Genomic DNA, 20,706 nt, shown 5'->3' with positions numbered 1-20,706 from the left:
TTTTTTTTGAAATATTTTTGATAATTTGAAGACGAAAGTTTTGTCATTATATATTATTTATATAAAACGCTTGAGAGAAAAAAAAGCAATGAATGCTCGCTTTGCGGGGACGGCCTCTTTTACCCAGATTCCGATTACACAGATGGCGCTATTACCCAGATCCCTTTGACACATATCCCGATTACGCAGATTGTGATTAAACAGATTTTCTATTACACAGATTACTTATTACTCAGATAACCGATTACACAGAAAATCTTTAACGCAGATCCCGATGACGCAGATAATTTAAATTTTTAAATGATAAATGCCATAATAAAGCCAAGCACTAAAAGTGCCTGAAATTTTTAAATTGCCGCCATCAAAACATGCCGGATGAGCATGTAATCTAGCTATTGGTTGAATTTAAGGTTCAAGGTGTGCACGGAGCGCTTTATTGAAGTATCTACAGTGTATATGTGTAAAATCCCGCGTTGGTTGAATTTTTTATTAGATACTTGATATAATGAATCAACAAAATTACAGGTTAAAGATTAGAGCTATATAGGTAAGTGAACATATTTATTATTCATATTAAAAGTTCGGGTTTGAAGTTTAAATATAATTAGTTCAATTACCCCCAAGCGGGGATGAATCGAACCATTTGACGCGTTTGCATAAATTAATCATTTAAGAATCAATGTTGTTTATTGACTAATTTATGGATCGATAATTAGAGAAGACATAATAAATTACCATTCCAAGAAAAAAAAAAAATTAGACAAACGGTTTACCCTGAAGGCCATCCCTGCAACTTCCCGCCACTTACATACCTAGGCGCTTAAAATTGCACTAATAATTGCTCTTCGAGCTCAAAAAAAACAACTTATGTCTTATTTTGAGCTCTCCAAGCTCAAAGAGATAGTCTTTCTATACTTTTGACATAGAATTTAATTTCAGATAACTTCACACTAATAGATTTGTTTATAGTTAAAAAGATTTGTTAATATTTAACAAATCATTTATTAGAAGCCATTTGTTAGGCCTTAACAAATATTTCTTAATATTTAAAAAGATTTATTAATATTTAATAAATGAATATCAGATTTATTGAATACAAACAAATCATTTTGAATACTAAGAAATATTTATTTAACATTAAAAAATGGTCTCTAATAAATGATTTGTTAGCTATTAACAAATATTATTTAATACAAATAAATCCTTCTATCAGTGCAGTCAATTCGTTCAAGAGATATCATAAACGAAAGAAAACCGAAAAGTGTTTTCTGCACATAACTTCACATAATTTCACATAATTTCACATAATTTCAGTCGATTCGTTCAAGAGAAATCATGAACGAAAGAAAATCGAAAAGTGTTTCCTGCACATAATTTCACATAATTTCACATAATTTCACATAATTTCAGCCAGTTCGTTTAAGAGATATCATGAACGAAAGAAAACCGAAAAGTGTATTCTGCACATAACTTCACATAATTTCACATGATTTCACATAATTTCAATCAATTCGTTCAAGTGTTTTTTCCACATAACTTCACATAACTTTACATAATTTTGCATAAGTTCACATAACATTTCTTTTCGGATCGTTTTTGATGAGATAGTATAATTTTTAGACTTTTGAGCTCGAAGAAGCATAGAAAAGCTATCTCTCCAAGCTCGGAGAGCTCAAAATAATACATAAATCGATCCAAAAAAAATTAGGAAAACGGTTGACCCTGAAGGCCATCCCTGCAACTTCCCGCTAATTTCATACTTAGGCGCTTAAAATTGCACCAATGACGTTTTTGAGCTCTTCGAGCTCAAAAATACAATTTATGGGTTATTTTGAGCTCTCCGAGCTCAAGGAGATTGCTTTCCTATCCTTTAAAGCTCTTCGAGCTCAAAAGTCTGATAGAGATTTGATAAGACACTATTTTTTGAATTTTTAAACCGCAATAAATTTTGAATGAATAAACCGATTTTCACGCGGTTGGCAGCATTCGACGCAGTTTTTTAAGCCTCACAAAGAATCTTAAATTTTGAATTGATCGCGCTAGAAATTTCGGAGTTATTCCGAAAAAACACTTTTTTCGGTTTTCTTTCGTTCACGATATCTCTCGAACGAATCAACCGATTTTGACCGGGCTGGTGGCGATCGACGTAGTTTTTTGAGGTTAAGAGCTGATTAATTTTTGGAATTGAACCATCAAGCCGTTTAAAAGTTATTCCAAAAAAACCACATTTGAAAAAAATTTTTTTTTCAGTTTTTTGAAGATTTCTCAAAATCTATTGATCTGAATCGGTCCAAATAGTTTTCAAAATCTAAGTTTGGTCAAGCCCTTTCGAATGGCACCAACCGCGATGAAATCGGTCAAGCCGTTCAAAAGTTATAAGCGGTTCACATACTTTCACACACACACACACACACACACACATACATACAGACGCCGTGACAACCTCGCGGGGATAGTCAGGAAGCTTCCTGTGACCTTCAAACGTCGAGATCTGATGAAAACTCGATTTTTGCAAAACGGGGTGAAAACAATAACTTCCCGATTTTTGAAAATCTTCGATTTTCGTAGCGGGAAGTTAAAAATATTATTTAGTTTTAATTCGAGTAATAAAAAATTGATGAAAATTTTTGGGTTCAATTGACCCCCTTCTCCCCTACTTTGAATTAAAAATTTTATAGATTATAATCTTTATATATTAAGAAATATATAAAATCAATAGTAATTAATAAATTTAAAAACTATTAAAAATAATACAAATATTTATTAAAAAAAAGTAAAGTTATATATATATATATTAATATATATTATATATTAAAAGATATATTGAAATATATAAAGAAAATGTACATAAGTGAACATATGTAAAAATTAAAATAGGACCAAATATAAGAACGAAGCAGGGTAAATTTTTTCGATTTGAAAATCCCTCGTAAATGAAATCTTCTGTAATAAAATAAATGAAAACTTATTTTATCAAAGAAGTCATTTGTTTAACGAAGCACAGCATAATTTCGCCATTTAATAAACATTTAAATAATAAATTTTCTTACGCGATAAAATAATTAAGATTTTGCTATGGAAGACTTCGAAATAGAAGATTTCTCAACTTACCTTCAGCCTTCTTGTAAGTAATCTATATCATTAGGAAAATAATTAAAATTTTGAAATTTTGTGGCCGGTGTATTTATATGATTAAGTGGGTTTTCATGGTTAAATTTGGTATCATTGGAAAAGTTTTGGCCTGGAGTTGTACCTTTTCATGGTTTTATGTCATTCTTACCAATAGTCAATTTATAATGATAAGTCTAGATGCTAGATCTCTAAAATGCTTTACCTCTAGATACATAATTAAGAAATGACCTTGTATCTTGTGAACTATTGACATTTTTAAAGATATAAGCTTATCCCGATGTGACACTCATAAAGAACTTTCATTTGAGTACCCACATCAATTTTTATGTACATATAAAAAATATATCAAAAATGCATGTGGGTACTCAAATAAAAGCTCTTGATGAGTGTAACATCAAGATGAGCTTATATCTTCAAAAACGTCAATAGTTAAAAAAGTACAGTGCAATTTAACAAAAATCATTATTTAATAAAGCAAAATTTTATTTATTTTTAGTTCACAAGTCACGGCAGTCATATAATGACTGCAAGATTGCCAGTATTTATATTAAAATGTGAAATTTCTTTGTATTTATAAATTATTATTTTATTTTCATATTTATATATTTTATATAATTTTTATTCCATCTTTTTGCATGTTTCTTTAAATATTTATTTACATATTTATGTTATTGTTTTAAATAATTGATTTTCTATTTTATTAAAGGGAGCCCTGAAATGGAGAGCATGTTAATGTGGATCCGATTTGTGGATTATGAGCAGTATTTTAAAACAAGACGGTGGTCTGATGTCGACTTTCCCCGTAAATCCCTCTGGAAGTAAGTAATTTCAATTAAGTATTTATTTAAATAATATGTCTTTGGACTTTGATAAACATTTTTTTCAATATTTAGTGCAATTGTAAACGATCCAAGACTCCAAAACAGATTCACAGGAGTTGATTGTTGGCTGCGATTTTCATCTTTCGTTAAGAAGTATAATGTAATATATTTTCTACATATTTAAACGTTTAATTTTTCTATATCGCGTTTCAGATGCCATAAGGGCGTATAAAAAAAAATACTGTTTTCTTTTTCTAAGTCCAAAAAAATTTTTATATGGAAAAATTTTTTTTTTTGCATTTCTGGACATTTCATGAAAAAATACGTCGGTTCCCAAAAAAAAATTTTTTTTGATACGCCCTTATGGCATCTGAAACGCGATATAAGAAAAATTAAACGTTTAATTAAATTTAAATTAAGTTTAAATTCGTTCTTATATTTGGTCCTATTTTAATTTTTACATATGTTCACTTATGTACATTTTCTTTATATATTTCAATATATCTTTTAATATATAATATATATTAATATATATATATATATATATATATATATATATATATATATATATATATATATATATATATATATATATAACTTTACTTTTTTTTAATAAATATTTGTATTATTTTTAATAGTTTTTAAATTTATTAATTACTATTGATTTTATATATTTCTTAATATATAAAGATTATAATCTATAAAATTTTTAATTCAAAGTAGGGGAGAAGGGGGTCAATTGAACCTAAAAATTTTCATCAATTTTTTATTACTCGAATTAAAACTAAATAATATTTTTAACTTCCCGCTACGAAAATCGAAGATTTTCAAAAATCGGGAAGTTATTGTTTTCACCCCGTTTTGCAAAAATCGAGTTTTCATCAGATCTCGACGTTTGAAGGTCACAGGAAGCTTCCCTGACTATCCCCGCGAGGTTGTCACGGCGTCTGTATGTATATGTGTGTGTGTGTGTGTGTGTGTGTGTGTGTGTGTGTGTGTGTGTGTGTGTGTGAAAGTATGTGAACCGCTTATAACTTTTGAACGGCTTGACCGATTTCATCGCGGTTGGTGCCATTCAAAAGGGCTTGACCAAACTTAGATTTTGAAAACTATTTGGACCGATTCAGATCAATAGATTTTGAGAAATCTTCAAAAAACTGAAAAAAAAATTTTTTTCAAATGTGGTTTTTTTGGAATAACTTTTAAACGGCTTGATGGTTCAATTCCAAAAATTAATCAGCTCTTAACCTCAAAAAACCACGTCGATCGCCACCAGCCCGGTCAAAATCGGTTGATTCGTTCGAGAGATATCGTGAACGAAAGAAAACCGAAAAAAGTGTTTTTTCGGAATAACTCCGAAATTTCTAGCGCGATCAATTCAAAATTTAAGATTCTTTGTGAGGCTTAAAAAACTGCGTCGAATGCTGCCAACCGCGTGAAAATCGGTTTATTCATTCAAAAGTTATTGCGGTTTAAAAATTCAAAAAATAGTGTCTTATCAAATCTCTATCAGACTTTTGAGCTCGAAGAGCTTTAAAGGATAGGAAAGCAATCTCTTTGAGCTCGGAGAGCTCAAAATAACCCATAAATTGTATTTTTGAGCTCGAAGAGCTCAAAAACGTCATTGGTGCAATTTTAAGCGCCTAAGTATGAAATTAGCGGGAAGTTGCAGGGATGGCCTTCAGGGTCAACCGTTTTCCTAATTTTTTTTGGATCGATTTATGTATTATTTTGAGCTCTCCGAGCTTGGAGAGATAGCTTTTCTATGCTTCTTCGAGCTCAAAAGTCTAAAAATTATACTATCTCATCAAAAACGATCCGAAAAGAAATGTTATGTGAACTTATGCAAAATTATGTAAAGTTATGTGAAGTTATGTGGAAAAAACACTTGAACGAATTGATTGAAATTATGTGAAATCATGTGAAATTATGTGAAGTTATGTGCAGAATACACTTTTCGGTTTTCTTTCGTTCATGATATCTCTTAAACGAACTGGCTGAAATTATGTGAAATTATGTGAAATTATGTGCAGGAAACACTTTTCGATTTTCTTTCGTTCATGATTTCTCTTGAACGAATCGACTGAAATTATGTGAAATTATGTGAAATTATGTGAAGTTATGTGCAGAAAACACTTTTCGGTTTTCTTTCGTTTATGATATCTCTTGAACGAATTGACTGCACTGATAGAAGGATTTATTTGTATTAAATAATATTTGTTAATAGCTAACAAATCATTTATTAGAGACCATTTTTTAATGTTAAATAAATATTTCTTAGTATTCAAAATGATTTGTTTGTATTCAATAAATCTGATATTCATTTATTAAATATTAATAAATCTTTTTAAATATTAAGAAATATTTGTTAAGGCCTAACAAATGGCTTCTAATAAATGATTTGTTAAATATTAACAAATCTTTTAACTATAAACAAATCTATTAGTGTGAAGTTATCTGAAATTAAATTCTATGTCAAAAGTATAGAAAGACTATCTCTTTGAGCTTGGAGAGCTCAAAATAAGACATAAGTTGTTTTTTTGAGCTCGAAGAGCAATTATTAGTGCAATTTTAAGCGCCTAGGTATGTAAGTGGCGGGAAGTTGCAGGGATGGCCTTCAGGGTCAACCGTTTGTTTAATTTTTTTTTTTTTTCTTGGAATGGTAATTTATTATGTCTTCTCTAATTATCGATCCATAAATTAGTCAATAAACAACATTGATTCTTAAATGATTAATTTATGCAAACGCGTCAAATGGTTCGATTCATCCCCGCTTGGGGGTAATTGAACTAATTATATTTAAACTTCAAACCCGAACTTTTAATATGAATAATAAATATGTTCACTTACCTATATAGCTCTAATCTTTAACCTGTAATTTTGTTGATTCATTATATCAAGTATCTAATAAAAAATTCAACCAACGCGGGATTTTACACATATACACTGTAGATACTTCAATAAAGCGCTCCGTGCACACCTTGAACCTTAAATTCAACCAATAGCTAGATTACATGCTCATCCGGCATGTTTTGATGGCGGCAATTTAAAAATTTCAGGCACTTTTAGTGCTTGGCTTTATTATGGCATTTATCATTTAAAAATTTAAATTATCTGCGTCATCGGGATCTGCGTTAAAGATTTTCTGTGTAATCGGTTATCTGAGTAATAAGTAATCTGTGTAATAGAAAATCTGTTTAATCACAATCTGCGTAATCGGGATATGTGTCAAAGGGATCTGGGTAATAGCGCCATCTGTGTAATCGGAATCTGGGTAAAAGAGGCCGTTCCGCTTTGCGCATGCGCCGCGAATTGTAGCGAGTTACTTGTCAAATGGACCAACTTTGATTGCTCTGTTTTTGTATTATGAACAAATAACAACAGCATTTTAGATTTCGAATAGCAACTTTCGGTGATCTTCTTTACATTCATACATATTTATTTTAATATTTAATCATTTTTCCTTTTGTAATTAATCTTTAAAATTGTGAAATCTGCTAAGAACTTAGTAAACTTGAACGCAGCCAATTAATAAAATTTCTCATAGCTGTCATTTGTAAAAACTTGAAAAAATTTTTAACTTGTTTTTACTCAAATGAATTTTAAAAATATCATCTGTGTTTTTGACATAAAGGTCTATCATAAACAACCATTGGACTTATTTTTGTTGTTAAATTCTAATCTTGGCGATAAGTTGAAAAATTCCACCGGTTTATCAACTCCCTCTTCCATTTTATCTGTAATATAAATTCTCATCGCAAACAATTAACCGCAGTTATATTTGTACCGTCAAAATGACATTACTCAATTTACCAAGATTGTTTTTAATATTATCTAGCCAATTTTTATCAATAAACAGTGATTCGTCGTTAGTGATAATAACATGGGACTATTTCAATGCTACTGAGTATGGTAATTAATTTATTAATACAAATAATTTTGCTCCATATTTTAAATATTTATTTTTTTATTTTTAAGCATGGAAAATTTTAAATGAAGAACACAAAAGTGCGATAGATGCAATCGAAGGTGCTTGTGCTCTATGCGAAGAACAGCAGTGTCGTACTACAGTTGGATATGGAGGAAGTCCTGATGAACTCGGTGAAACTACACTGGACGCTATGATTATGGATGGGTAATTATTTTATTAAATAAATTGTCATAGTTTTTTAAATTTTGACACTTCATAAGTTAATTTAAATAATTTTAATCATAAAATTAGAGTAACCATGGACGTCGGAGCTGTTGGTGGGATTCGAAACATAAAAAATGCAATATCAGTTGCTAGAAAAGTAATGGAGAACACAAAACATACTCTATTAGCTGGATCTCTTGCTACTGACTTTGCTCTGAAGATGGGATTCAAACAAGAATCGCTGACAACTGATTTCTCGAAAAATATGTGGGAATCCTGGATTAAAAATGCATGTCAACCTAACTTCTGGAAGGTTTGTTCAAATTAATAATCAGTTTCACATAAAATAAATGACATTAAAGTTAGCAGTCACTTGACCATTTTTCAATTTTATTTAACAATCAAATTTGTTTCTAAAAAATTATTTTAAAAAAATTGCATTTTTAACTTTTTTAAAATTTCTTCATGTCAACTTTTTTTGCAGTAATTTATTTCTAAAAAAAATTCTAAAAATTTTCACATGAAATAAGCTAATTTTAATAAATATTTTTTATTATAGAATGTCAGTCCCAATCCCTCTGCTTCATGTGGCCCGTACACTCCTTTGCCAGAGCAAAAGAACGAAGATAACTATTTGGAATCCTTTGACGTAGATGAAGACAATCATGACACCATTGGTGTAATTGCAATGGATAGTAATGGAAAAATTGCAGCTGGTACATCAACCAACGGAGCAAACCACAAGATACCTGGAAGAGTTGGAGATTCACCAGTTCCTGGAGCTGGGGCTTACGCTGATCAAGAAGTTGGCGCTGCTGCTGGCACTGGAGATGGTGATGTGATGATGCGATTCTTACCTAGGTACGCAAAAAATTTGTATTTTATCAATTAATATTTATAAAATATTGCAATTATTTATACTATAATTTTACAATAAATATCATACTAATTGATAATAATTATTGTGTTGTTAGTTTCCTAGCCGTTGAAGAAATGCGTCGAGGAGCCAGTCCAAGCGAAGCGGCTGAGGTCGCAGTCACAAGAATTGCTAAACATTATCCTAATTTCAGTGGAGCTATTATTGCTTTAAATAAAAATGGGGAATACGGAGCAGCTTGTCATGGGTTCAATTCTTTTCCTTTCTATGTCAGTAACCAGAAACTTGGAAAACCGAAATTATTTTTAGCGAATTGTATTGATGCTATGAATGAAGTGGAAATGATTTAAGGATTATTTGATTTTAATTAGTTATATTATTTTTTATCAATACTCATCAATTGAATGCTGAGTAAAAAAATAGTTTTTGAAAAATTAAATTTTTAAAAAAATTATTGATAGTTTATAATTTTCCCGCAAAAAATAGAGAAAACAGCGACCCTATCGAGCAAAAGAAAAACTTTAAAAAGTCTTGCTCACATTGTCAATATTATTTTAGGTTATATTATCATTATTGTTAAATATTGCCTCATTAAAATATTTATTACAGAATACAAAAATTTTTTTTGAAAACTAAGTGAAAAAAAAATAAAAACTTTAATTAAAAATGACCAAATACACGGAGTTTCAAGTGGTGGTGTTAGCTGGTGGTAAAGGATCACGAATGACTGAGTTAACAGCAGGAAAAACAAAGTGTCTTTTACCAATTCACAACGTCCCGATGATCTGGTATTCACTAAAATCCTTGGAAAACGCCGGATTCACCGAAGCAATAGTTATTGTTATAGAAAATACTAAAAAAGAAATAACAGCTGCTTTAGACAAGTTGAATTTAAACATCAAGTTGGAGCTGGTCGGTATTCCAGAGAGCGAAGATCTGGGAACAGCTGACGCTGTTAGATACATTCAAGATAAAATTCACAAGGATTTTATTGTTGTTTCCTGTGACTTAATCGCTGATGTAAATATTCCAGAGGTGTTGAATTTGTACCGAAGAAATAAAGCCAGCATCACTGCTGTCATGTTTCCGCTGCCCAAGATACCCTCGACTTTTGTTGTTCCAGGGCCTAAAAGTAAACAAAAACCTGAAACAGATCTCATTGGGATAGATAATAAAACCAACAGACTAGTCTTCCTAGCTTCTGCGTCAGATTTTGAAGAAGATCTTTATATTTCACAGAAATTACTCCAAAAGCATACTAATTTTACCATGCACTCAAAATTATTAGATGCCCATTTTTATGTCATCAGTAAATGGGTTCTTGATTTTTTGGTGCACAACAAGTAACTATTATATTTTATTTTTTAAGTAATAACTACATTAAAGTTAGCTGTCACTTGACCATTTTTTAATTTTTTTAGCAAACAAATTTGTTGAAAAAAATTACATTTTTAATTTATTCAAATTTTTACCTGTCAATTTTTTTTTGCCATAATTTATTTCTTTAAAAAATTATAAAAATTAAAAAATATCTGCTACATTAATTTTCATTAAATAATATAATAATTTATCAAAATAATTAATTATAATTTTTTTTCAGGAGCTTTGGAACTCTCAAGGGTGAATTGTTTCCTTACATCGTCAAAAAACAACTAAGCCGTCCACCAAAGCCATCTGTAGACGATAAAAATGCCTCAGTAGTAAAAATGGATCTTAAAGATGACATTTATCGCTTTGCTGTTGAAAGCAAGCTGGATACTTTGATCAGAAAAATGTCTGCTTTTAATGATCATGATTCTGACCTCGATAATGCTTATCATGATGATATAATTAGGTGTTATGCCTACATGATACCTAATAATTGCGGACTTAGAGCCAATACTGTACAAATGTATAGCTTTGCTAATAGTACGGTGAGTTTAACTTGATTTTTAATTTATTTATCACTATAAAAATTTTTATTTGATCATTTTTTTAATAAATAAATTATATAAAAAAAAAAAAAATTCATCTTTAGAAGCTCTAAAAAATTATAAATGCAATTTTTTACACCTAGTTTATTAAAAAAAAATAATAAAAAGATTGACATAAATTTTTTTTCAGACATCCGGTTTTATACCAAGCAATGTATCATTACCTGTAATTTCTTCACTCTCTACAGTGAAGAGTACTCAAATTTCAAATTGTAATGTCGACGAAGGAGCGTTGATCGATGAAAAAACATCAGTAAAAGATTCTCATATAGGTCCAGCTTCGATTATTGAACCCAAGACACGCGTCTCCAATTGTGTTATCATGGGAAATGTAACTATTAAAGAAAGGTATTAATTTTAATTAATTAATTAATTATTATTCAGCCATAATTATTTACTAATTAATTTTAAAATATTTCAGATGTGTTGTACAAAATTGTATTTTATGTAATGGCTGTATTGTCGAGGAAGGATGCGAATTGAAAGATTGTCTTGTTGGTACTCAGCACGTCGTGCGTGGAGGAAGCAATCACTCGCGTGAAGTTTTAACAGAATCTGATAGATTTATGGAAATTTAATAAATACATTTTTTATCTTTTAACTACTGAATTATTTATTTTCAAACATCCTCATTACCTCTTTTAAATATTTCCCCGCGTGTTAGTAGTTCCGGTAAAAAAAAAACGAGCGCCCTCTACCGGGGAAACTCGTCCATTTTAAGGTCAGCAGCGATTTAGTTCTTTTGCGGGAGAGCATCTGCCTTTCAAGATGGTGAGCTTATTTTCTTTAATAAAAATCCGATATATTTTATGGAATCTTTGCGGCTTTTATGTTAATTTGTTAATTAAGATATTGATAATTATTTGACGTGATTATTCAATGCAATAGTTGTGAAATTAGCGTGATTTTTATTGTTATAAATCCATGTGATTGAAAAATAGGTTAGGTTTGTCAAATGTTTACGTGACATGTCCTAACTATTTTTTTTTAGTCTATTAAAAAAAAAAAAAAAATAAATAGTAATATTATATTAATATTAAGTATGATTATTAATCTAATTTATTTTAATTCAGACGAAAGGTACATCAAGTTTTGGAAAGCGCCACAACAAAACCCACACTCTTTGCAGGAGATGTGGTCGCAGCTCTTATCACATCCAGAAATCTGAATGTGCCCAGTGTGGATACCCAGCTAAGAAAATGAGATCCTGTAAGTTATTAATTAAAATAAAATATATATTAAAAATTAATAAATAAGTTCTGAGTCATTAAAAATATTATCTGTTTTTAGACAACTGGTCAGTCAAAGCTAAAAGGAGGAAGACCACTGGTACTGGCCGTATGCGCCACTTGAAAATCGTCCGCCGTAAGTTCAAGTAAGTATCTTCAATTAATTATACTTAAATTAGCAGACATGATATTTTATTTATCTAAAAGTTTAAGTAAAAAAATATTTTCTAAAAATTGCACTTGTAATTTTTTTTTAAATATTTTTTTTAATGAAAAAATTTTTTTATTTAATTTCCATCTTCAAATAAGATCTTTTATTTAATCTTAATTTATTTTATTTATCATCTAATTATTTTTCACAGGAACGGATTCAGAGAGGGACTACCTAAACCGAAAGCTGCCCCTGCCAAATAATGAAATAACAATTATTATAACAACTTAAATTAAGTTACGGCAGATAAACTTGAATAAAAAAAAAGGAATATCCTCTAAATAATAACGTATTGTTTTTTAAGTATTTGTTTTTATTTTTTTTTTAAATCCATTTAACGATAACAATATCAGATATTCAAGTTTCAGTGATACAAGATCCCAATCAACTGATTAGCAAAACAGTTTGGATAAAAATTTTAATTAAAATTAGTATTTAGTATACTTATAAAAATAATTAAAATTTTCCTTATATTTAATTTCAGAATTTTCTAACGCGTCTATCTCCTATCTTTATTTGTTTACAATAGCGTAAACAATTGATTAAAAATGATAGTTTAAGATACTAGCAAATACGATCAGAGTTCAATAGATTAAGCGTTTGGTTATTTCCTGGAAGTCAGATTGACTTGACGCCTGCACTCATCGTACGCCGAGGTGATCAAGTAAAGTACTTGTACTTTTATATTTTTTTTTTTGCAGCTGATTGATAAAAAAATAGGTGAAAGAACTTATTTTTCCCCGCGTGTCAGAACGCGCAAACGCGAAAGGAGAATCTTTTGATCAACATCTCGACAGGGCGAAAAGGTATTTAGCTGAGTCGGTGATGTTATGAAATGTCAGTCTGTAACTGTCAGCGGTTGCTCTAGAATGGGGAGCAGGTTCAACTCCGCTTGCTGTTTTCTCTAGTCAGTGACAAAAGAATTTTGCAACAACGGGGTCTTTTACTACGGCTCCAAGTTTAGAAAAAATTATTTGGAAGTCGTGGAACGTTATGCCACGGCCTCAATCAAGTAAAATTATTTTGCCCATGTATAAACGTCAACGAATCAAGAATTGCCTTGGTGAAGAGAATATCAAATAACGTTCATTTTAATATTAATTAAACAAGGAAATATAGTTGAGCGACTGCTGAACTGGTAATTCAACAGTTTTAATATTTGTTACTCGAGAAATCCCTTCCAAACATAAATGAACTTTATAAAAAGTATCGTATTTGGTAAGAATTTTTTTTCTTATTTTTTTCAATAATTTTAAATATGCTTTTAAATAATTGTTTATTTTTTTTTTAACAGGAAAATACCTCATAGTCACAAACACCGTGAGTTGTGGCTTGATGATGGGTATTGGGGATATTTTACAGCAGCGCAGCGAACAATGGAAACGTAAATATTTACAAGTGTCTGCTGATCAGGAGCTAGATATAATGGATGATAAAAAAAATACTTTATTCTTTGTCCAATGCTCGAATAATTTCAACAATGATAATCAAAGTAATCAACTGGTAAATCTGACGAATAAATTCGAGGACGATTCAACGAGCAGTGGTCTTGACGTCATCCGCACTCGAAATATGACAATGATTGGAATTATCCAAGGGCCTTTTCATCATTATTTTTACGGATTTTTGGATAAATTTTTGCCAGGAAAAACAGCCACTTCAGTCGTTAAGAAAACATTCCTCGACCAAGTGATTGCCAGTCCTACATGTCTTTCTATTTTCTTTTTCGGTCACGAGATGCTAGAGCAGCGAGATCTTCGCTTGATCTACGGGGAAATTTTGGCGAAGCTTTTAGAGACTTATAAAGTATATTTTTATTTAATTTTAATTTTAAAAAATTTTAATAAAAAATGTTTTCTTCATTTTTTTTTTGCTGTTTTATTAAAGGTGGATTGTTGCTTTTGGCCACCCACTCAAATAGTCAATTTTTTGTTCATACCAATACAGTACCGCGTGATTTATATCAACCTAATGAATGTTTTCTACAACATATTTTTATCGCACACAAAATATGTAAGTATTTTTTAAATTAATCTTCAAAATACTGATAATCAATTCAGAATTAAAAATATTATTTATTTTATCAATAGGATGCTGAATAAAAACTGGATTGCGCTCTTAAATATCACCTACTTAATTTTATCTGATAATATTTAAAAAATATGTAAATAATAATTTAGTATCAATAAATATAAATTTCAATGAATTAGGTTTAATTATTTTTTTAAAGTGTCGGATAAGTTACTTAATTATTGAGTATGATTAAAAATTTAAACCAGATCTAACTGATCCTCATTTTACTTAACTGATCAATTTACAGCGACTTCTTTTTAATGGAAAGTTTACAGAGATAATAAATCAATTTTTAATCCATCATCGATCAGTAGTATCTTATCATAGTGCGAGGCACAATAAAATAGATTTCCGCAATAACAATCTGGAATAATCTTTGTCATCTGCGATATTGTTTGGAGCACGTGCTTGGAACAAGAAGAAAAATCACGAGATTCAAAACAGACTTGGAAAAACTTACCTAGACAGTCGCCTGAGTGCAAATAGGTGAAAAATAAAATCAATAAATTGATAAAATTTATGTTATTGCGCAACCTGTAAGATCTTTTTACCTGATATGATTTTTTATCGCAACCTCGATCTCGTCATCTTGGCGCCATCGTATTTGTTGAATGAGCGTTCTGGAATAAATTAAAAATTTTAGATAATTAAATCTCATTTTTATTCTTCTGAGTACTGACAATTATCAATAATACATTCTTCAGAAGAAAAAAAAATTATGCTGAAGTTTGCAGATACCTGTCAGTTTTTTTAATTTTTAAAAATTTTCACTTGTAATTTATTTTTAAAATTTCTTTATAATAGTTTAGTTTTTATAAAAGTTCAAAAAATGAACATTATTAAACATTTTTTTAGTTGTAATTGATATGTTCTAAAAATTAAAAAAAAAATTGAGATTTGTCAGCTAACTTTAATTTAAATAATAACAGAATTGACAGCTCGTGCGAACAAGTCCGAAAAATTCCGAAGGTAAATTAATATTTCGCGAAGAAATTGATCGGTTCTTCATTATCGTGGGAGTCAAAAATATGTATATGTACTTATATGTAAGTATATATATGTTCATAAATAAAATCTATATATGTGATATGAAACAGATACCGATATTTCCATCAAAGGACGCGCGCGCAATAAATGTCATTGCAATGAAGCGTCGTCTACACGGTCTTCATGAAGAAATAAGAGTAATGGTGGTGTACATATATAATAAAAGTGTAGTGGGGATGTCGAGAAGAATGGGAAGCTAACGGCAGTCGTTTCAACTTTCAAGCCGTTCTGTCCCCCCTTAAAACATGTAGCATCATCGCATCAACTAGCGTCCCAACGGCATAACCCACTACTACTACTATACACAGACTAAATACGACTATACACAAAACACAACACTAACAAATATTTAACCTGGGAAAAAACAACAAGGTGTGTATCCTGTAATATTACTTGTATATATGAGTATTTATATAGATGTGAATTTCCATTTGTATTTGTATTGCATTGTATTCTATATTGTAGAGGAGTAGTAGTGGTACCGTTTCAACAGCAGGCAGGAGCAGCGTTCCAAAGCCAAGCGATTAACGACGACGCGAAAACTACCGCATCGTTGTCATTATACATCCTCAAATTAACATTTACCATCGTTTTTTTAAGTATAACACTCTAATTTATTATTAATATTAGTATTTATCAATAATTATTGATGATCAGTGTGGTATCTCGTCAGTGCAATTGATCCTTGATAACTATTTATTGACAAACATACTGATACTCTTTATACAATTTGTACATATATATATATATAACCATAACTATATATTTAAATCAACCAGCCGTCAATCATGTCGACCAAAAGAAAAAATACTTCAACCAGTAAAAAGCCCAAAAGTAAGGCTAAGAAAGTTGAATACGACGAGGAGGACGAAATTTCCAGTCCGTCTGATCTTGAGGATGCTGACGCCGGCTCTAATGCTGACGGGGCTGAAGACGCCGCCGCTGAGGAAGATCTCACTGATGTTTCCAGTATCCCGGAACTGAGAGCTCCTGAGGTAAGTTTAATTGGCCACTAAAAACCTTAATTATTTTATTTTATATTATACTTTAAATATTTAGAAATAGACTGATCTCTCTGCTTAAACGAAACAAAACTATATCAAGTAAAAGCTCTAATTATATTGCTATCAATTATTACAACAAATTACCATATGACGTTAAAAAACTAGATTGCAGCAAAAAGTCAATTAAAAAAAAATTAACAAAATGGATAATACAAATTAATATATAATGTAAAACCGTTTATGCGTACTCACTTTTTATGCTATGTATTTTATGTGTCTGTTTTTTACTGGTAATAAATATTATTATTATTATTTTATTTATTTATTTATTTATTTTTTGTAGGGAGGATGGGGCAAACCTGGTACTCTGGTGATGTGTGGTTTGACTAACTGGGAAATGGCTGGTCGCAAAGCACCGCCAAAAGGTGTGAAAGCTAACGTCGGAAGAAGCCTTTGGTCGCCGCATACGTTCAAGAACCTCAACGGATCTCGAGTGAGACTGATTGCTTCAGGACCTTCGTCAGCACACAACGTAATTGTCACTGAAGACAATAGATGTTTGGTGTTTGGAAAAAATGACAAAGGTACGTTTATTATTTTTATTTAATATCTATTTGTAATTTTTTTTTTTTTTTAATAATATTATTTTTCTACCAACAGGACAATTGGGACTTGGAGACGTGAAGAGACGCGATGATCCAACCGAAGTAGAAGCCCTTAAAGGACACACGGTGATCGCAGCAGCGTGTGGACGCAATCACACTTTGTTTTTAACTAGTCGTGGTATAGTTTTCGGAGCTGGTGACAATAAACTGGGTCAATGTGGAGTTGGAAAGTCCGACGCTACTATACTTACTGCTACAAAGGTTAAATACACCGGAGCGCCTATTGTCAAAGTCGGTTGCGGAGCAGAATTTTCGATGATTTTGGACATCAAGGGTGGCCTTCACTCGTTTGGAACCCCCGAGTATGGAGCACTTGGCCACAATACCGACGGAAAGTACTTTATAACAAACTCAAAAATGGCTTTCCATTTTGAAAAAGTACCTAAGAGGATCGTTCTTTACGTGGAGAAGAGCAAGGACGGTCATGTGATACCACTAGACCGAGTTGAAATTTCAGACTTTAGCTGCGGTTACCATCACACTGTCGCTATTGACAGCAAGAGCCGGGCATTCTCTTGGGGATTCGGTGGAGTCGGACGTTTGGGACACAATGAGCAGCGTGACGAGTTGGTACCACGTCTTATAAAATTCCTAGAGCCTCCCAGCCGTGGTGTCAGGTCCGTCCATTGCGGTAGTACTTACAGTATTGCTATCAATGTTCATGGCTCCGCTCTGATGTTCGGTCAGACTAAACGAACTGGAGAAGCCAACATGTATCCAAAGCCTATTCCTGATCTGTCCGGCTGGGAGATCCGATGCGTAGGTGTCTCGCAAACCAGCGTTGTCGTCGCTGCTGATGAGTCGGTCATCGCCTGGGGCGCTAGTCCTACTTATGGTGAACTCGTAAGTCATCTTATTTTTTTATTTATTTTCTATTGATTAGTAATTACTGCTATAATTTGTCTAGGGCTTCGGGGACATGCGAAAATCCTCGACGACGCCAATGGAGGTCAAGGCGCTGGAAGGCCTCTACATAACTGCTATTACTTGCGGACTTTCTCACACGATGATGATTTGTAGAGACGAGTCTGAAGAAGAAAAAGCTAAAATAGCAGAACTCGCGGTATACTCGGTTTAAGGTGATTATTGTCTCAGAAACTCTCACATTTTTTAAATTCTTTTATCTTTTTATAATTATTTTTTATTTTCTGGCATTAAATATACACTACGGTCGTTACGCTTATAAAATTGCCTTTATATAGCGTAGGATCTCAAGCACAGACATTAAAAAAAAAAAAAAAAATAATTAAAACAATTAACATGGAATTGATCAAATTGTCTACAATGTGCTGTTGACGCCAAATGACCCATGACATCTTAACACACATACACTCTATAGTCTTAAAAATTTTAATATAAAAAATTATAAATAAATTGAGAGTGAACAAAATCAATATATCTATTAATTTTACATTTTTATAGCAAATAAATAACAAAATAATTAGCGAAATATAGTATTCAAACAGGGTCAAGCATTACATCGATTACTATTATCAGTTAAGCACTTTCAGAATAGTATTTTCAATTGGATAGATGCTGAGAAAATCAAGTCATATACATTTAATAATATGTTACAGTTTTATAATCATGTATTTTGCCTGACTGAGCATCATTTTGACTGCTGTAATTTTAGTTCCATTTAACCATTTTTTAATTTTAAGTATTGTCATTGGGCTGTTACTCATATTGGCTTTTTATTTTATTATTATTATTCCTATCATTATAATTATTATTTCTCATTTTTACTACTATTATTATTATTATTATTGTATAAAAACGCTCTCGGCATCGTCCTACACAATGCGCAGGTACCTGAGTCGTTGGCGTTTATACTAGTAAATTATTTGATGATTAATCTATTAATATTAATTGATGATTAATCTTTACCGCGTAAACGCATTTACTTTTATACGTAAGTAAAACAAAGATTCTTCCATTGCTCGTCGCTAACCAAGACGAGCGTCTCCCTATTTATTGTAATAAAATACCTATTTTTTCAGGTATTGATTGTATTTCGCAGTATGTATAGATTTAAAGATGACAAAAATAAAAAACGAAATTGATTAAAAATATAAACCCCATTTCAATATTTATCTAACTCAGAAGACAATGAAACTGCCAGATATTTATATTAACGTAAAAATTTACTTTTTTTTGTATAATAATTAATGAACGTTATTATTATATTATATTAATATGTATTTAAAAATAAATATTATAGCGGTATAAACTGTAACACGTTAGATTATAATAAGAATATTCTCATAAATTAAACGCACAATTACTATGTACTTTAACACATTTTCATATGTGAAATACAAATCGGCGAAAAGTTATTATATTAATAATTAAATAAAAATAACTGAAAATTTGAATTTTTTATTATAACAATTAATTATTACCTATACTTTATATCAATATTTGCGTGGCAATTAATAATGCAAAAGGTGTGAAACTTTTTATTTTCTTTTTTTTTTTTTTTATTTACAAATAATAAATATTAATAAAATATTCACTCAAATTGTGTATAAATGTTGTACGCTCGAACAAAACTAGCAATAACAATTATTATAAGCGTCTTGGGGCTGAGGATCATCAGTCAATAGCATTCCACGCTTTCCTAGTCGTTGACGAGGACCACCACCAGCAATATTTTGAATCCTGGATGAATTATTGTGCTCCCAGAGACCAGGTGTTTGTAAAATCTGTAATTATATTTTATATTTATAATTTAATGGAGTACTTTGATATTTAATTGTTAAAGACTCAGCACTTTAATTGACAAACCTTTTGAACCAATTCCTCAAAACAACATTTGACACCGTCAGCAGTTTTAGCGCTGCTTTCGATGTAAAGTGTCTGATGTCTTCGTGCGAAATTTAGACCTTCTTCCGTAGTAACTTGCCGATCTGGCAGGTCTATCTTGTTTCCAACAACCATTTTAACTATCTCTGATTTATTACAGTAAGTATTTAGTTCGTCTAACCACGTTTCTAATTTTACAAACGTATTGCGATCGGTGACGTCATACATTAAGATAGCACCTTGGCCATCACGATAGTAACTAGGTGTCAAGGTACGGAATCTTTCTTGACCCGCAGTATCCTGTTGATAATTTTTTTAATTATTTAAGAAGCTATTATAACTGTACTAGATATGATACAGAAGTTAGCCGACGTTTTTAATTTTTTTTTAATCATTTAATTAATACTAAAAATATTTTTTAAAAATTGCACGTGTAGATTTTCAAATTTTTTACAAATGAAATTTATTTTTTCTTATTTTTTTGTAATAGTTACAAAAAATTGTATCAAAATTTTTAGATGTCAGTTAACTTAATTTTAATTACTAGATATGACAATTAAGTTAGCCGACATTTAAAAATTTTTAGAATTTTTTTTATTGAAAAAATCATTATAAAAAAATAAAAAAAAAAATTTTCACTGGTAAAAAACTTGAAAAACTATAAGTGCAATTTTTTAAAAATATTTTTCAGTTCTAATTTAATAAATGAAAAATAATCAAAAAGTTAAAAACGT

General features: G+C 30.6%; 6 protein-coding genes and 2 long non-coding RNA genes across 10 annotated transcripts; 6 read left to right on the top strand and 2 right to left on the bottom strand.

Annotated features, from left to right (window-relative positions):
• The first annotated feature begins 116 nt into the window (after nucleotides 1-116).
• Nucleotides 117-3,951, top strand: LOC123261190. Its single transcript, XR_006508629.1, has 2 exons — nucleotides 117-547; nucleotides 3,839-3,951. It is a non-coding gene; the product is annotated as an uncharacterized LOC123261190 (long non-coding RNA).
• Nucleotides 3,952-7,501: 3,550 nt separating this feature from the next.
• Nucleotides 7,502-9,426, top strand: LOC123262272 (N(4)-(Beta-N-acetylglucosaminyl)-L-asparaginase-like). Its single transcript, XM_044724453.1, has 5 exons — nucleotides 7,502-7,865; nucleotides 7,932-8,088; nucleotides 8,176-8,401; nucleotides 8,648-8,949; nucleotides 9,063-9,426. The coding sequence occupies exons 1-5, from the start codon at nucleotides 7,748-7,750 to the stop codon at nucleotides 9,313-9,315; spliced, it is 1,056 nt and encodes a 351-aa protein (XP_044580388.1). The 5' UTR covers nucleotides 7,502-7,747; the 3' UTR covers nucleotides 9,316-9,426.
• Nucleotides 9,427-9,522: 96 nt separating this feature from the next.
• LOC123262271 (translation initiation factor eIF-2B subunit gamma) lies at nucleotides 9,523-11,539 on the top strand. The gene is made up of 4 exons (XM_044724452.1): nucleotides 9,523-10,308; nucleotides 10,566-10,878; nucleotides 11,069-11,286; nucleotides 11,360-11,539. The coding sequence occupies exons 1-4, from the start codon at nucleotides 9,632-9,634 to the stop codon at nucleotides 11,514-11,516; spliced, it is 1,365 nt and encodes a 454-aa protein (XP_044580387.1). The 5' UTR covers nucleotides 9,523-9,631; the 3' UTR covers nucleotides 11,517-11,539.
• Nucleotides 11,540-11,566: 27 nt separating this feature from the next.
• On the top strand, nucleotides 11,567-12,681 carry LOC123262275 (60S ribosomal protein L37). The gene is made up of 4 exons (XM_044724457.1): nucleotides 11,567-11,709; nucleotides 12,012-12,147; nucleotides 12,229-12,313; nucleotides 12,530-12,681. Exons 1-4 carry the CDS (start codon nucleotides 11,707-11,709, stop codon nucleotides 12,579-12,581), a joined length of 276 nt encoding a protein of 91 aa, XP_044580392.1. The 5' UTR covers nucleotides 11,567-11,706; the 3' UTR covers nucleotides 12,582-12,681.
• A 7-nt stretch (nucleotides 12,682-12,688) lies between these two features.
• Nucleotides 12,689-14,580, top strand: LOC123262273 (mpv17-like protein 2). 2 transcript variants are annotated; one of them, XM_044724455.1, is made up of 5 exons: nucleotides 12,689-12,781; nucleotides 12,863-13,596; nucleotides 13,673-14,184; nucleotides 14,266-14,391; nucleotides 14,469-14,580. In XM_044724455.1, the coding sequence occupies exons 2-5, from the start codon at nucleotides 13,569-13,571 to the stop codon at nucleotides 14,478-14,480; spliced, it is 678 nt and encodes a 225-aa protein (XP_044580390.1). In that variant the 5' UTR covers nucleotides 12,689-12,781; nucleotides 12,863-13,568; the 3' UTR covers nucleotides 14,481-14,580. The 2 variants fall into 2 exon arrangements, with proteins under 2 accessions (XP_044580390.1, XP_044580391.1); XM_044724456.1 differs by having other exon boundaries at nucleotides 12,780-13,042; nucleotides 13,130-13,596.
• LOC123262277 lies at nucleotides 14,554-15,620 on the bottom strand. 2 transcript variants are annotated; one of them, XR_006508900.1, is made up of 3 exons: nucleotides 15,553-15,620; nucleotides 15,003-15,071; nucleotides 14,554-14,923 (listed from the first exon to the last, which is right to left on the bottom strand). It is a non-coding gene; the product is annotated as an uncharacterized LOC123262277 (long non-coding RNA). The 2 variants fall into 2 exon arrangements; XR_006508899.1 differs by having other exon boundaries at nucleotides 14,574-14,858.
• Nucleotides 15,621-15,763: 143 nt separating this feature from the next.
• On the top strand, nucleotides 15,764-18,515 carry LOC123262270 (protein RCC2 homolog). The gene is made up of 6 exons (XM_044724451.1): nucleotides 15,764-15,870; nucleotides 15,964-16,097; nucleotides 16,278-16,493; nucleotides 16,846-17,086; nucleotides 17,163-18,010; nucleotides 18,075-18,515. The coding sequence occupies exons 3-6, from the start codon at nucleotides 16,287-16,289 to the stop codon at nucleotides 18,243-18,245; spliced, it is 1,467 nt and encodes a 488-aa protein (XP_044580386.1). The 5' UTR covers nucleotides 15,764-15,870; nucleotides 15,964-16,097; nucleotides 16,278-16,286; the 3' UTR covers nucleotides 18,246-18,515.
• A 1,088-nt stretch (nucleotides 18,516-19,603) lies between these two features.
• Nucleotides 19,604-20,281, bottom strand: LOC123262276 (ras-related protein Rab-18-B-like; the record flags this gene model as incomplete). The annotated part of the gene is made up of 2 exons (XM_044724458.1): nucleotides 19,604-19,872; nucleotides 19,955-20,281. Coding segments are annotated over 2 exons (480 nt in total), but the record flags the coding sequence as incomplete, so codon positions are not given.
• Nucleotides 20,282-20,706: the final 425 nt, after the last annotated feature.

This window comes from Cotesia glomerata, linkage group LG3 (assembly GCF_020080835.1).
Source record: "Cotesia glomerata isolate CgM1 linkage group LG3, MPM_Cglom_v2.3, whole genome shotgun sequence".
Lineage (NCBI taxonomy): Eukaryota > Metazoa > Arthropoda > Insecta > Hymenoptera > Braconidae > Cotesia > Cotesia glomerata.
This window is presented reverse-complemented; position numbering and strand designations above follow the sequence as displayed.

Coding starts and splice junctions, on each gene's coding strand:
- LOC123262272 (XM_044724453.1), top strand. CDS start 7,748: ATGACATTACTCAATTTACCAAGATTGTTTTTAATATTATCTAGCCAA. Junction 8,402..8,647: donor GTCAACCTAACTTCTGGAAG/GTTTGTTCAAAT, acceptor TTTTTATTATAG/AATGTCAGTCCCAATCCCTC. Junction 8,950..9,062: donor ATGATGCGATTCTTACCTAG/GTACGCAAAAAA, acceptor TTGTGTTGTTAG/TTTCCTAGCCGTTGAAGAAA.
- LOC123262271 (XM_044724452.1), top strand. CDS start 9,632: ATGACCAAATACACGGAGTTTCAAGTGGTGGTGTTAGCTGGTGGTAAA. Junction 10,309..10,565: donor GATTTTTTGGTGCACAACAA/GTAACTATTATA, acceptor ATTTTTTTTCAG/GAGCTTTGGAACTCTCAAGG. Junction 10,879..11,068: donor ATAGCTTTGCTAATAGTACG/GTGAGTTTAACT, acceptor ATTTTTTTTCAG/ACATCCGGTTTTATACCAAG.
- LOC123262275 (XM_044724457.1), top strand. Junction 12,148..12,228: donor AGCTAAGAAAATGAGATCCT/GTAAGTTATTAA, acceptor ATCTGTTTTTAG/ACAACTGGTCAGTCAAAGCT. Junction 12,314..12,529: donor ATCGTCCGCCGTAAGTTCAA/GTAAGTATCTTC, acceptor TATTTTTCACAG/GAACGGATTCAGAGAGGGAC.
- LOC123262273 (XM_044724455.1), top strand. CDS start 13,569: ATGAACTTTATAAAAAGTATCGTATTTG. Junction 13,597..13,672: donor TATAAAAAGTATCGTATTTG/GTAAGAATTTTT, acceptor TTTTTTTAACAG/GAAAATACCTCATAGTCACA. Junction 14,185..14,265: donor AGCTTTTAGAGACTTATAAA/GTATATTTTTAT, acceptor GTTTTATTAAAG/GTGGATTGTTGCTTTTGGCC.
- LOC123262270 (XM_044724451.1), top strand. CDS start 16,287: ATGTCGACCAAAAGAAAAAATACTTCAACCAGTAAAAAGCCCAAAAGT. Junction 17,087..17,162: donor GTTTGGAAAAAATGACAAAG/GTACGTTTATTA, acceptor TTCTACCAACAG/GACAATTGGGACTTGGAGAC. Junction 18,011..18,074: donor GTCCTACTTATGGTGAACTC/GTAAGTCATCTT, acceptor TAATTTGTCTAG/GGCTTCGGGGACATGCGAAA.